Source organism: Punica granatum, chromosome 7 (genome assembly GCF_007655135.1).
Source record: "Punica granatum isolate Tunisia-2019 chromosome 7, ASM765513v2, whole genome shotgun sequence".
Taxonomy (NCBI): Eukaryota; Viridiplantae; Streptophyta; class Magnoliopsida; order Myrtales; family Lythraceae; genus Punica; species Punica granatum.
Window position 1 is genome coordinate 24415156 of NC_045133.1, and position 13658 is coordinate 24428813.

General features: G+C 40.0%; 2 protein-coding genes across 14 annotated transcripts; both read right to left on the reverse strand.

Annotated features, from left to right (window-relative positions):
- Nucleotides 1-111: 111 nt before the first annotated feature.
- Nucleotides 112-13658, reverse strand: LOC116214937. Of its 13 annotated transcripts, none has more exons than XM_031550450.1 (10): nt 13499-13658; nt 13184-13410; nt 2727-2885; nt 2274-2372; nt 1782-1859; nt 1176-1268; nt 956-1099; nt 648-755; nt 456-507; nt 112-353 (listed from the first exon to the last, which is right to left on the reverse strand). In XM_031550450.1, exons 2-10 carry the CDS (start codon nt 13280-13282, stop codon nt 319-321), a joined length of 867 nt encoding a protein of 288 aa, XP_031406310.1. In that variant the 5' UTR covers nt 13283-13410; nt 13499-13658; the 3' UTR covers nt 112-318. The 13 variants fall into 13 exon arrangements, with proteins under 13 accessions (XP_031406310.1, XP_031406313.1, XP_031406308.1 ...); XM_031550453.1 differs by lacking the exon at nt 2727-2885 and adding an exon at nt 12085-12243 and having other exon boundaries at nt 2274-2354; nt 13499-13657; XM_031550448.1 differs by lacking the exons at nt 13184-13410; nt 13499-13658 and adding exons at nt 3802-4028; nt 4117-4236.
- On the reverse strand, nt 8333-10142 carry LOC116214936 (stemmadenine O-acetyltransferase-like). Its single transcript, XM_031550446.1, has one exon. The coding sequence runs from the start codon at nt 9990-9992 to the stop codon at nt 8619-8621; it is 1374 nt and encodes a 457-aa protein (XP_031406306.1). The 5' UTR covers nt 9993-10142; the 3' UTR covers nt 8333-8618.

Genomic DNA, 13658 nt, shown 5'->3' on the forward strand with positions numbered 1-13658 from the left:
ATTTGCCCCCTGAAGCTTGCTGATCATCTCATTTGCCTTCGAAAAGCTTGAAGTCATCCCCAGGTTAAGGTCACCTATTCTCACATTTTTGCTCAGAGAGGACAAAGTGTATAGAGAAACGAAAAAGATGGAGTCTCTTACTGCAATTTCGATAGTAGACATGGGCCTTTCTGAAGATTAAGTAAACGACTATAGTGAGACAGAAAGGCAATACTTTAGCCTGTGCTTAATTGATACAAAAGAAGAGAAAGCAAGAAACCCAAAATCCAAACGTGTCCGAACTGTTAATTATTAAATGGAACTGCGGAAGTTCTACAGCTACTTCCTGTTGCAGGTGACTTCGACCTGACCGTCTGCATGAAAATGCAAAAAAGCACCAGTTGAGGGGCTTTTCATTGACGTGCAGGAGATATAGTCTAATCGAGAAATTTTGTGTAGTTAATATTAGCCCTCACCTCTGAGATTCACAGCAAGATTTGCTTGAGCATCGGCTTCGGAATTGAACTCCTGGAAACAAGCAATAGTGTCATTGGATCAAAGAAGTTGGACATGCTGAAGAACCTTAAAGAATCAAGATATACAACAAAAGATTTGTGCAGTATAATGTTCTTCAATAGATCTCTTATCTCTAGTTATATTTTTCGTACCCTGAGAACATGTTTGATCTCAAACGATGCAAACTTTTCCTTGAGCTCTTTGGCCACTTTACACAAGTTGGCCATGTTCTGGTTCTTTATTTTCCACAAACCCTGAACCTATATGCAGAGAGAGGAAAAGATGAGAAGTTGACAAGGATGAGATTACGTATTAGATGCACGAATTAAGAGTAATGGTGGGTGTAGATAGAAGGCACGAAGCAATCTTCGACCGAGATACAGTGACAGTGATGTGCATTTGAATCAGATCTTACATTAGCAAGGAGAAGTAAGGATAGCAGCAAGAGAAAAGTAAGGACCTGCATGCAGACGAGCTTCGAGTCACCCTGGACACGGATGTTCTTAAACCCTCTCTCAAGAGCATACCTCAGTCCCAAAATCAGACCTCGGTACTCGGCAACATTGTTTGTTGCTATACCCACACCTTCACGCAATCGGTGTACCTACCAAAACTCAGGTTCCAATGTATGACCCAACAGCCTCTGTTTATACGATTCAGTAATCAAATTAACTGCGTACCACGGTTCCATTTTCTGCTCGCAGCACTGCGCCTGCCCCAGCTAGCCCTGGATTTCCCCTTGAAGCTCCATCAAACTCAAGAGTACAAGAAACCTGAGCTTACACAAGAAAGTATAATAAATCACCAGCACAATTGAATAAAAGGAGGGAAAAAAAAAAAAACCGCATCATGCAGTCAGTGATCCCAATATACCGGGGACCCCTTGTTATGGCAGCACTAATATGGAACTAGAGAACAACTCCGATTACATCGCCCAATTTAAACACTTGGGACTTTTTCAGTGGTTTTGAACGGTTAAGACTTGATTGTTAGACTATATCTATCTACAAATTCAAATGACTAAATGATGTAATCTCTAAACCTAAAATGTCCAACAGCATCACTTCTTACAGGAAACAAAAAAAAAAAAGGGATTTTCACTCATTTAGTTACCAACTGAAGACAAGGCAATGCGAACTAGCAAGAAAAAATTGATGAAAACACAAGCCTTAGCACCAACATATAAGTGCATGAGAATAAGATATTGGCAACAATGCACAAGGCAATCATAGAAGGCGGGAATATTCTGTGAAAATGAAATGTATATGATTCTTATAAGTACTTGCCTGCCCTAAAATAGTATTGTCAGGTTTTAATTGCTTTCTCTGAGAGTTCACCAGGATTGAAGTGGCACCAACCACTTGCTGCAGAATCAGAAGATATATGGAGTAAAAACAACTGGCCAAAACATTACAGAGCAAAGTGAAACCCCAACCTTCTAATAGGTAAAAAGTAAATGGTAAGGCCTCATTTTGCCTGCTTTCCACTTTCTTAGTAATAAGAGATAAGAAACCTCATAAATTCATACATCACATATACCAGTTACAAGCAGAATAGAGATTTCAAGAAGTAAAAGAACAAGGTCATAAACCATCAATTTTTCTTCCTAGCAGATAAGGGACTAATCTGCATACTACAATCTCTGTGGCAGTTATTCAGGATATACAAATGTTTCAGTGAACCTACAAAGAGTAATCTGATAAAAGCATGCCACGAAAATTTACTTTCAAAAGGACAACAGATTTCTGAGTTAACCATGAGATTAAACATCAACTTACATAAGAGTCCAATTGAAGCATTTCTCCGCTCCTCTTTGCCGGAGGCTCCTTAAATTGCACGCCTCCAGAAGAAGATGGTTGCTGGTACATCATTGATGCATGTTGTATTCACCATTTAGAAAAAATGAATATATCAGTATCATTAATCCACATTTAATCAAATAATATAAGATACTATACTTTTATTATCCTGGCTTACTGGAACAGGACTAGAGATACCGTTTACTACATGCCAGACCAATATATTAGTCATTTTATATCCAGCAAAGAGAAAAAAAAAATGGTGGTTTCCACAGCAATCTTCATTCAGCTGTCAGCCAATTACGCAGTCTCAGTCTGCACAAGAATCTACTGATGGAAAAACTGACAATAAATGGCCAAAGAAAGCTTTTCCACTGATGATGTGCTGCACTTATCAAAAGCCTATAAGCGTAACCAAGACAGTAATCTAACCTGAAATGGACATGGAACAAGTTGGCTGAAGATGTCATTTTTTACATCAGCAGCATTAATGGTATACAACGCGTTCTTCAGACCTTGTGATTTGAGATAATCCTCAGTGTCCTTTGACAAATGATACCCTTTGTACACACTTACTGAAGGACTGGATATCTATACAGCATTAAAAATTACTCATTCAGTCATAACATCTTTTTTCTGGTCAAAGGAAGGGAAAAATAATTCCTCAAGAACTTGGTGAGCATAACATTAAGATATTTGCTTGGTATAAGGAAAACTTTTTCAGCCCTCGATAAATGAAAAAATGCTACAGCATTTTCTTTCTTCGTGCCACCACAAAATAAAAGTAATTGCCTCAATTTAATTTCATGGAAAGAGGCATCTAAGATGCAACTAAATGCATTCTTACCTCACTAAACCAAACGAAGAAGGGCTTGCAATACACAATCTAAAAGTATTTGCTCAGCTTTAGAATGGGTTAATCTAATCAACCACTAACAGGTTCACGGACAACTAAAATCATCTCTAACCTCCAAGTTATGGGATAAAGACCCAAAGTTATCCATTCCATACAAGGATACGAGCAATTAAATTTGACAATCTTAACACTCTCCAACCATACAAACCGGGAAGAAAGTAAAGGGCTATAAGGGGGAAAATGCCCCTACTCAGTAGCTCAGAATTCACCATGATTTCGCAAAGAGATAGCGTTCTTCAACTCTCTATTTCTAGTAGATTTTTCCTCCATTTTACCCCCAAAGACCTTAAGTACACCCTGCACTCGGGCCCCTCCAAAGCCGTTCCGAATGCGGTTTCCTAGGCCAGCGCCTTCACCGAAAATCCAACATTCCGGCCAAAAACAAAAAAATAAACTCCATCTACACTCAAAAACACTGACTTTTCCGCCGTTCTACGAGTGCCAATTCCAAGCATCAAACCCATGCCACAAAGGCTATTTTTTTTCCCAGCACTTTTGCTGCTCATATCGCTCTCCATACACCACCCATGACGATGATTTTCGCGCTATGCTCAAAAGGGCAGAGAAGAGAAATGGGAAAGGTGAACTTACGGAAGAACCGGCTTGATCTTGGCAGTCGAGGAGATTTCTGTAAATGCCAATGACGTCCCCCTTCCTCACGACATAGAACGCGTTCTTCTCGTCTTCCATCAGCAGCGGCGACAAGAGGATCAAGGCGAAAGCGGCTCAACGGCGGCTCTGAGGAAACGGCGAAGGCCGAAGCGGACTACGATCGCTCCGCAATGGTATGCTTCGCGCAAGTAATCACTTCAAAATCACTGAAGCAGCAGAGACAGAAAAGTAAAGGTTAGGCGCGGGGAGAGAGGGGTTGGGTTGTAGACTGAAGAGAGGGCTTCCGAGCTTGACCTGAAGTGACGAAGGTAAGGGTCGCCATCGACGAGACGCAGAAAGTTAAAGGGACGGGACGTCGAAGAAAATGATGGTGAAAGCCAGTGGGCCTTGGCGGGAAATCTCAACGAGTTGGAGGTCTTAACATCGGCCCACCCAACCCAGAGCCCATTCGCGTAACAGGTCGGGGCTGGAGAGTCCCGGTAAGCCGATTCTCGTATACCGCTAACGTGTTGATCGCGGGTCACTCCCGGTGAGAGTCTCATGTTGACGTCGACCAAAGCTTCTAGACCTAAGGTGTGCCTGCTTACTAATCCAAACCGTCCATTTTATACAACAAAAAGAAGAAGACTTATCGTAGCCACGACGTAGTTTAGAGCAAATCAATCGGGATGATCATTGTTACAGGTGCTGTAACTGTGTTATCATGACTTATAGTACATGAGTATTAAGACAAACAAAATCGGGTGTATATTTAAGTTCTCAGAAAGAAAATCTTCTTTGTTTTTCTTGTCCTTTCATTGTCTTTTCATGTGGTTGGTTTCAAATGATAACTTAGCCCCTTCTTTTTGTAAGAAACATGCATGGATTCCACCAGGATTGGGACGAGATATATGATAACATGCCATGTACTTCATCTATTAGATGCAAGTATGGAGATCGATCTGAATAAAAATTGTGTTCCATCGAGTATGTCAAAGCGATTTGATTTTCGACATGGCCTGGCGAGACCACTTGTCCTCACGTAAATCTCCCCTTTTAGAAATTGGTACTTACGATTGATTAGTTACTGGTACATGTTATTATAAAATTAGGCAATATAAAATTGCAAATGTAAAAATTGCACTCCGTCAATGTCACGAACTTGATAGTGGAGTAGAGTGTTTTGAAATTTGAATTGGCTGTTGTTGTATCATTTAGTTGGAAATTAAGAAGAGACAAATGGAGATACATCGATAACTAGATAGATGGGGAAATTGCTCACTGACTTTTCTTTTATGAATATAAATTGCTCATTGACTTCGTGAATCTATATTGATATCTATATTATATCCATATCTATATTTATAATAAAAGGGAGGTGCGATTGGTACGGTTAGATGACCTAAATACGTTAATGGAGCTTTAAAAATTTGAGTTTTTAATAAGTTTTAGGGATTTTAGAATTTTTTAAATAATTTTAATGAATTATAAATTACAAATTGTGACAAATCTTTTTTACTTTTTAAACTAACATAATTTAGTAAAAATTTGGTTTATAATTTTAGATTCTTTTTTGAATTTTTAAATAACTTTCGACGAATTAAAAGTTACAAAATCATTTTATTTTTTTGAGCTAACATATTATATTTATCTTCTTTACTCGATGTTGGACGACTAGGTCATCTATTGTTCGGCGATATTATAGGAATCACCATATTTATGTAGTTTCTTTATGGACTTTTGACCCGTTTACCCACATAAAAGAATATATTATTGACGCAGTGTATACGCGAGTAATCCGTCACAAACTCGCGCTTGAATACCGAAACTATGACCTTCTACTACCAGTTGATTCTACGAATATTAGGAAATAAGCATCAAACTCAAATCGACTCCGAGATTGGATAAATAGCACGAAATCTCTTAATTTTATTCACTAATCAAAAGGCAACCCTTTTAGCCCTAGGGTTTGTAAAGCTTAAATAGGGATTAAAAAAACCTAAATTGCACAAAAAGAAATAAACTTTCCTAAAATTGTAAAAACACCCAAAAACGATAAAATGCCCGTTTGAGACCCTAAACGATAGAATTTGCCTTAAATATCGAAAAATCACAGCAAAGCTGTGTGTTTTACTTTGGAGGCCGTTTCCCTTGAGATAGAGTTATCAGAACTTATTTTTCTCCCGATACCGATTCGCCGCTACTTCTGCCACATCAATTATATACTTGAATGTCAAAAGTTTGTGATAGATGATTTATGCTCTCCAAAAATATTGTCACTAAGCATGAGTTGACCGGCTCTCATAAAATATGTGAATCTGAGTTCTTAAATTTTTGTTTTTCTTTGTTTTTTTTTTGGCCATTTGTTTTTCTTTGTTCACTTAAGCTTTTTAACCATTTCCAATTTCCTCACTTGAATTTGCTCTTAATGTCCTCACGAATTTGCTAGACTAGCATGTAGTTCAATGACTATAAAACGGATTCCTGTAATTCCTCAACAATTTGAAGTAAGACTAATGGCTCAATATGTATTTGGCTTTCAATTTTTAATGAGTGCAGTAACACTTGGGTTATCAAATTTGTAGCAAGCCAACATGTAGGTCCCGAGAAACTTTTGCCACTGATTTAGTCACCGAATTTTCAAAAATCATATCAAAAGAGCCCTTTTTGGGACCCAAATGATGGGTAAAATGATCTTTTTGTTGGGATTTTTGAAAATTTAGAGACTAAATTGTTAAATTATTTTGGGGAGCTATGAATTGGCTCGCTATAAATGTAATGACCCAAGTGTTGGTGGACTCATTTTTAATAAGTATGTTTCCTTTTTTTTTCTTTACTTAATAATATACTTTAATTGACGAAAACAAAGCAGGTGACATTCTTTCCTATACAACGCCTGTTCTCCTTTACTAATTATATATAGAAATGGCCTATATATATTCGTAGGCTACAAATTCTATAACAAAATCTGTATATATTCATAACACAAAATAGTATCTAAATCGGATTCAAGAAAATCCCAAGAATATATATTCTTATATTAGAATATTATCACAGGGAAGACATGATTAAGGTTTTGATTTTCTTGCCCCATTCCTCTACCAAAAATGAAGGAATAGATTTTCATTTTCTCTTTTCGAGTGAAATAAGGATGAAAATTTTATTCAATATTAAGGAGACAGATTATCAGGATTTCGTGATGTATATAATAAATAATATTTGTGGTTAAGAATGGATCGATTGCACAACCATGGGGTCTGCAGACAAGGACTAGATAGTATATAGGATGTCTCCATTACCTGAACATATTTTCACCGATATACTGCTCCGACTCCCTGATGAAATCCTCATACAACTAAAGCGGGTAAGCAATCGCTGGTGCGAACTGATTACAAGCTCCCACTTTGCCCGGTCTCATGTAGCATGCTGGAGATCTCGGGGCAGTGTCATCTATTATGTCAACAAAGAGCAGCTTGGCTGTGTGACCTTCGATGATATAAATGGAGACAATAGCTCGAGGTCACTTTTCTGCGCAATCTAGATGGACGACTGTATTATAGAGTACCGCCATCAAAACTGTAACGAACGATATTGGTTTAGCTCATGTGATTGGACTATTTTTGACTCGTGCGACGGTTTAGTCCTCGTGTCTGTTATGATAAATGGATGCTGCGATAAACAGATGCTGCTAGTATGCAATCGGGTCATGAGATCGTGCAGGCTGTTGCTTGACCACTGCGTGCCTATGTACTGCAGCTGGTGGAGAATAATATATATATGACCCTTTAGTCCAAAGGTATAAGGTCGTCGGCTTGAGATATAGAGACTCAGTCATCGAGACGGTAGAGCTAGATCAGATGGATAACGGCACACCGCCACAATTATGGAAAAAAACATCCGTGCTTATATGATTCAAAGAAAACTGGCAAGCAGAAGCAAGTGTTTCCGTAAAAGGGAAGGTACACTGGTTGGTGGCCACAAGGGAAAGGAAATATTCAGATTGCTATCGCTCGAGCTCGCAACTGGAGACTTAAAGGAGCAAAGAATGCTGATCAGTAACTTAACAATCTGTCTGATTATTAAGTTACGTCCTTGTTTTCTACCATTTGATGGATAAGCATTGTATCCTCTTTCTCAACTGATTATGGCATTACCATGGTAGACATTACATTGTATAAAATCATAAACGTCATTATAGTAGCCTTTACGTAAAGACAGGGTTCCCGGAGCAAATATTGATGTCTTTGGGTTTGAACTCCCTCGTCTCTCTCCTTTTCAATTATCTACTACATACAATTTTTTTTTTTTGCTGAATACTATTACATACTTGACATTGAACTCTATTTCAAACAATGGAGCACAATAATTTTTTTCAGAAACTATTATTTCTCTCGGCATAATAGAATGGTATTGATCAAGCAAGCTGAAGTATAACGTAATTACATGGCAAAAACAGCTAGGATCGCTTTTATTTTTTGTAGAAAGAAAAAGCTACCAGAAATTCTCGATCACTTTCGTAGTCCTTGATCACTTTTTTTTTTTGCTAACCCGGGTTGTCTGGGTTTTAACTGACTAATCCCTGAGGCTCCCTGAACCCCCGGCGGCGCACGGAATGGGTAAGCACGCCAAAGGCTCTCCGATGGCTCCAAGGGGTTTTGAACCGGGGATCGAGTGGATACTTAAGCTCTTTTTTACCACTAGGCCAAACTCCTTGGAGTTTAGTCCTTGATCACTTACCTAAACACATCAGTAAACATCTTAATATTACCAATTCGCAAAAGCGTTATCACGAGAGCCCCAGAGTTTGCTGCTGATATTCAAAGGACTGGGGTCACATTAGCAAAAGCGCGGAGCTCGGGATCCTCCTGCAACAGAGCCATCTCCTGTTCATCCATAATTACCCATGCTTCTATTCCCTCGCCCGACCTTGTGTCCACCAAAAATATCGAGTTGAAGAACATCATCTTGCACTCCCAAACGGGACTGACCCAAATGGGCCTTCCCCAACCAAAATCGATATCATAAAACCCGAATTTACACCAACTCGAGCACACAAAATGGTCCACTCCGTGACCGTATTCAGACAACCCAACTCCGAGCACCTTTTCGAAAGAGCTACTTATCAAACTTTTGTCCTGTCTTAATCCCGAGACAAATTCGCCATCTACCTTGGATATTGCTCCTCTCAGCTCACCAACCAATGAGGGCAACACATCTTCGGTACCATCATGAGATTTAGTAGTGCCCTTGTAATGGGCAGCAGCCAGCCAGAGAGAGCTTCCTAGGGGACCCCAAAAAGGAGGATTCATCCTCTTGCGAATGTTCACCAAATGCGTGAAGACTGAAGGCCTTCTGAGACCATTGTTCTTTCTCTCGAGTGCGGCCATGGCGCACTTCCATAACAACCCGCTGACCGCCTCAACACGAGTCGGGTTCTTCACGCTGGGACCCTTTCCTCGGGCTCTAAGGGCCTCTATTGCAGGACCCGTAAAGGTAAACCTCTTGGTGGCCGAGTTTCCCGGTCTGCATATCGAGTTGAACATGATCTTTGATGAGTCACGCAGCCACAGATCGTTTGCAGGGAAGAGCTCCGCTGCCACCTTGAGGTCCTGAGGTGCTACCTCGCTGCTGCCACTACCGCCACCTGATCCCCGGCCAACTGCTGCCCACTCCTTCAGGAATACGCCTAAGGCGATCCCGTCATGGAGTCTGTGCGTGTTGCAAATTCCGAGGGCGATCCCGCCACACCGGAACACATTCACTTGAATATTTACGGTGTGAGTCGGTTCGGGAAATTCCCCGATAACAAACTCATTGCTGGGAAGCAACTTGTTGAACAAGACGAGGTCCGGGTCAGTTAGGAACTGAGTTAAGGACATGTTAACACTAGCCTCAACAAAACGGGCACCTTCGTCATTACAGTCTACATAGAGGCCGTTGCCGCGGATCGTCCCCGCAAGCGGGTAGAGCTGAGTCAAGGTCCGGGAGAGGGACTTCTTCAAAAGGTCTAGTTTCTGGGGGACATCTAAGCAAGGGCCGGCCTGCTCGGAGTTGGACAGGTAGAAGAAGATAGCCGGAGTAAAAGGAACTGGAATGAGGTGATCGAGGAGGGAGAGCTTGAAGGTCCGGAGGTGTTGCGGGGTTGGCGAGGAAGGCTTGATGAGCTCTTCGGAATTGATCTTTACTTCCATTGTTGCCTCGGTTCAGCTTGCTCTGATACTGCTCTTGGGATGGTGTGAATGAATGGATACGAAGAAAGACAAGCGATACTTCTAAATGTTTCGTTTTATTTTTTTGGTATGGTCCGAGGCCATTTAAATAAACGATAGAAGGTTGTCGTACGTACCGCACTTATAATTCAAAATTAATCATAGAAAATCCATAGTCTAGTAGATTTCGGAAAAAAATCTCGCAAATGAAAGTTGTGTACCAATCGTACACCGAAAAGTTGTGCACCAATTAATTTCATTTTCTGAACTCTAATTGAAAATTCATTATTTTCCCTCAAAATATTAAAAAAAGAAACTAATAGAATTTATAGAAGGGAAAGGTAATTAAAAATTAATAAAATTTACAAAAAAAAATTTTACACTCGATCCAACTATAGTTAATATATGGATAGAATCGGAAAAAAAAAGAGTGAGACAAACTACCTTATTCTCCCTATATAATAGTACAGAAAAGAGCGGAAGAGAAAATAGAAATATGCCCATGATCGGTGTAATGCAGTTAATAAATTACGCCTTATATGAGTAGGGGCGGAGCCACATGACTCCTAGGGGGGCAAGTGCCACCCCGCAAACTTTGAATTTTTTTTAAATTGTCCTAAAATTATGTTTATTTATGAGTTTTTCAAGTAAAATTAGTATATTGCTCTGCTGAAAAAAAAATATTTATGTGTTATTTATGTCAAGTAATATTTTTGCCCCCCTAGATGAAAATTCTGGCTCTGCCCCTATATATGAGCATATCTTACTTAAAGTGCAGTGACTTGAAGCTCGTTGGGAGTACCTTATAACAAGGGGCTAAGCCAAGGCTTGAGCAAGAATTATCGATTGAAAACATCTCATGATCTTATGAAGAAGAAAATAAATGCAAAAACGAAAATACTTGCAATTTTATATGTATGGATTTTGTTACAAAAGCATGAAAGATTTTGAACCGTTGAATTGATAAATAAATAAATAATAAATAAATAAAATATCATATCCAAGTATGCATGGAAAATGATTTTCGTTTAAATTTGCTTCCTCCCATCCCAATGTCAATAGACGATGTAGTGGCTGAGATCAACTAAGTACGAGGAACGAAATCCTTATCTGATTTGATGGGATACAACTATGCATCGAAAATGACTTTCGTTTAAATTTGCTTCCTCCCATCCCAACGTCAATAGAAGATGTAGTGGCTGAGATCAACTAAGTACGAGGAACGAAATCCTTATCTGATTTGATGGGATACAGCTATGCATCGAAAATGATTTTCGTTTAAATTTGCTTTCTCCCATCCCAATGTCAATAGACGGTGTAGTGGCTGAGATCAACTAAGTAAGAGGAATGAAATCCTTATCTGATTTGACGGGATAAGTTGGATGAATGAATATGCCATTCCACGATCATGATGTCACGTTACCACATAAAAATTTGCCAGTTGTCGCAAGAACGTGAAATTTTTTCCATATCATCGTAAAATATTTCTGAACCTATCGACTGAAATTAAATTTTGCTCCGTTGTTGACGAGTTGTGTGGCCATGAGAATAGAAGTTTGGCAGTACTGTCGCTATCAAGAGCATTATGTTTTGTGGACCCGAGAAGGGTTACTGTTTGTGTTTCATAGTAGTCCCCCACAAAGAAAAGGCAAGACTGCAGAGCAGATGGGAGAGCAAGTGTATACGTAGTTAGAGGTACTGGCTATCCTCACGTTTAGAACGTTTTACACTGTTGGCCTACGAAGGACCCTCCCCCAAAGAGACCCAGCTCGAAATCATAGGACAATATTCCGCTAACGAGGCAGTCCGAGAAAATTGAAGAAAATATTCGACCCAGCTCGAAATCATAGGACAATATTCCGCTAACGGGGCAGTCTAAGAAAATTAGAGAAAAATATTCTATGAGTATCACTCATTCACTTTAAATGAATAAGAGCCAATGAAAATATTTATAAGTAGGAATATGTAAGCCCATCATGAGGTCAATTTTTCATTTTTAAACATTTTAATTGGGTATTACACATCCAAATGGATGAATAATAGTCACCAAGTGTAACCAAGACAGTAATCTAACCTGAAATGGACAAGGAACAAGTTGGCTGAAGATGTCATCTTTTACATCAGCAGCATTAATGGTATACAACGCGTTCTTCAGACCTTGTGATTTGAGATAATCCTCAGTGTCATTTGACAAATGATACCCTTTGTCCACACTTACCGAAGGACTGGATATCTATACAGCATTAAAATTACTCATTCAGTCATAACATCCTTTTCTGGTCATACAAGGAAGGGAAAAATAATTCCTCAAGAACTTAGTGAGCATAACATCAAGATATTTGTTTGGTATAAGGAAAACCTTTTCAGTCCTCGAGAAATGAAAAAATGCTACAGCATTTTCTTTCTTCATGCCACCACAAAATAAAAGTAATTGCCTCAATTTAATGTCATGGAAAGAGGCATCTAAGATGCAACGAAATGCATTCTTACTTCACTTATCAATTTCATGAAAATAGAAAAATGCTAAACCGAACGAAGAAGGGCTTGCAATACACAATCCAAAAGTATTTGCTCAGCTTTAGAATGGGTTAATCTAATCAACCACTAACAGGTTCACGGACAACTAAAATCATCTCTAACCTCCAAGTTATGGGATAAAGACCATTCCATACAAGGATACGAGCAATTAAATTTGACAATCTTAACACTCTCCGACTTTACAAACCGGAAAGAAACTGAAGGGATATAAGGGGGAAAATGCCCCTACTCAGTAGCTCAGAATTCACCATGATTTCGCAAGGAGATAGCGTTACTCAACTCTCTATTTCTAGTAGATTTTTTCTCCATTTTACCCCCAAAGACCTTACGTACACCCTGCACTCGGGCCCCTCCAAAGCCGTTCCGAATGTGACTTCCTAGTCCAGCGCCTCCACCGAAAATCCAACGTTCCGGCCAAAAACAAAAAAAGAAACTCTATCTGCACTAAAAAACACGGACTTTTCCGCCGTTCTACGAGTGCCAATTCCGAGCATCAAACCCATGCCACAAAGGTTATTATTTTTTTTTCCACAACACTTCTGCTGCTCATATCGCTCTCCATACACCACCCGTGACCATGATTTTTGCGCTATGCTCAAAAGGGCAGAGAAGAGAAATAGGAAAGGTGAACTTACGGAAGAACCAGCTTGATCTTGGCAGTCGAGGAGATTCCTGTAAATGCCAATGACGTCCCCCTTCCTCACGACATAGAACGCGTTCTTCTCGTCTTCCATCAGCAGCGGCGACACGAGGATCAAGGCGAAAGCGGCTCAACGGCGGCTCTGAGGAAACGGCGAAGGCCGAAGCGGACTACGATCGCTCCGCAATGGTATGCTTCGCGCAAGTAATCACTTCAAAATCACTGAAGCGGCAGAGACAGAAAAGTAAAGGTTAGGCGCGGGCAGAGAGGGGTGGGGTTGAAGACTGAAGAGAGGGCTTCCGAGCTTGACCTGAAGTGACGAAGGAAAGGGTCGCCATGGACGAGACACAGAAAGTTAAAGGGACGGGACGTCGAAGAAAATGATGGTGAAAGCCAGTGGGCCTTGGCGGGAAATCTCAACGAGTTGGAGGTCTTAACATCGGCCCACCCAACCCAGAGCCCATTCGCGT

Bases quoted from the DNA above. Each gene is read 5' to 3' on its own strand.
- LOC116214936 (XM_031550446.1), bottom strand. From the start codon at position 9,992: ATGGAAGTAAAGATCAATTCCGAAGAGCTCATCAAGCCTTCCTCGCCA.
- LOC116214937 (XM_031550450.1), bottom strand. From the start codon at position 13,282: ATGGAAGACGAGAAGAACGCGTTCTATGTCGTGAGGAAGGGGGACGTC. The intron at 2,886-13,183 runs GTAAGTTCACCT...AATGCTGTATAG, and splicing joins AAGATCAAGCTGGTTCTTCC to ATATCCAGTCCTTCAGTAAG. The intron at 1,100-1,175 runs GTACGCAGTTAA...GAGTTTTGGTAG, and splicing joins GAGCAGAAAATGGAACCGTG to GTACACCGATTGCGTGAAGG.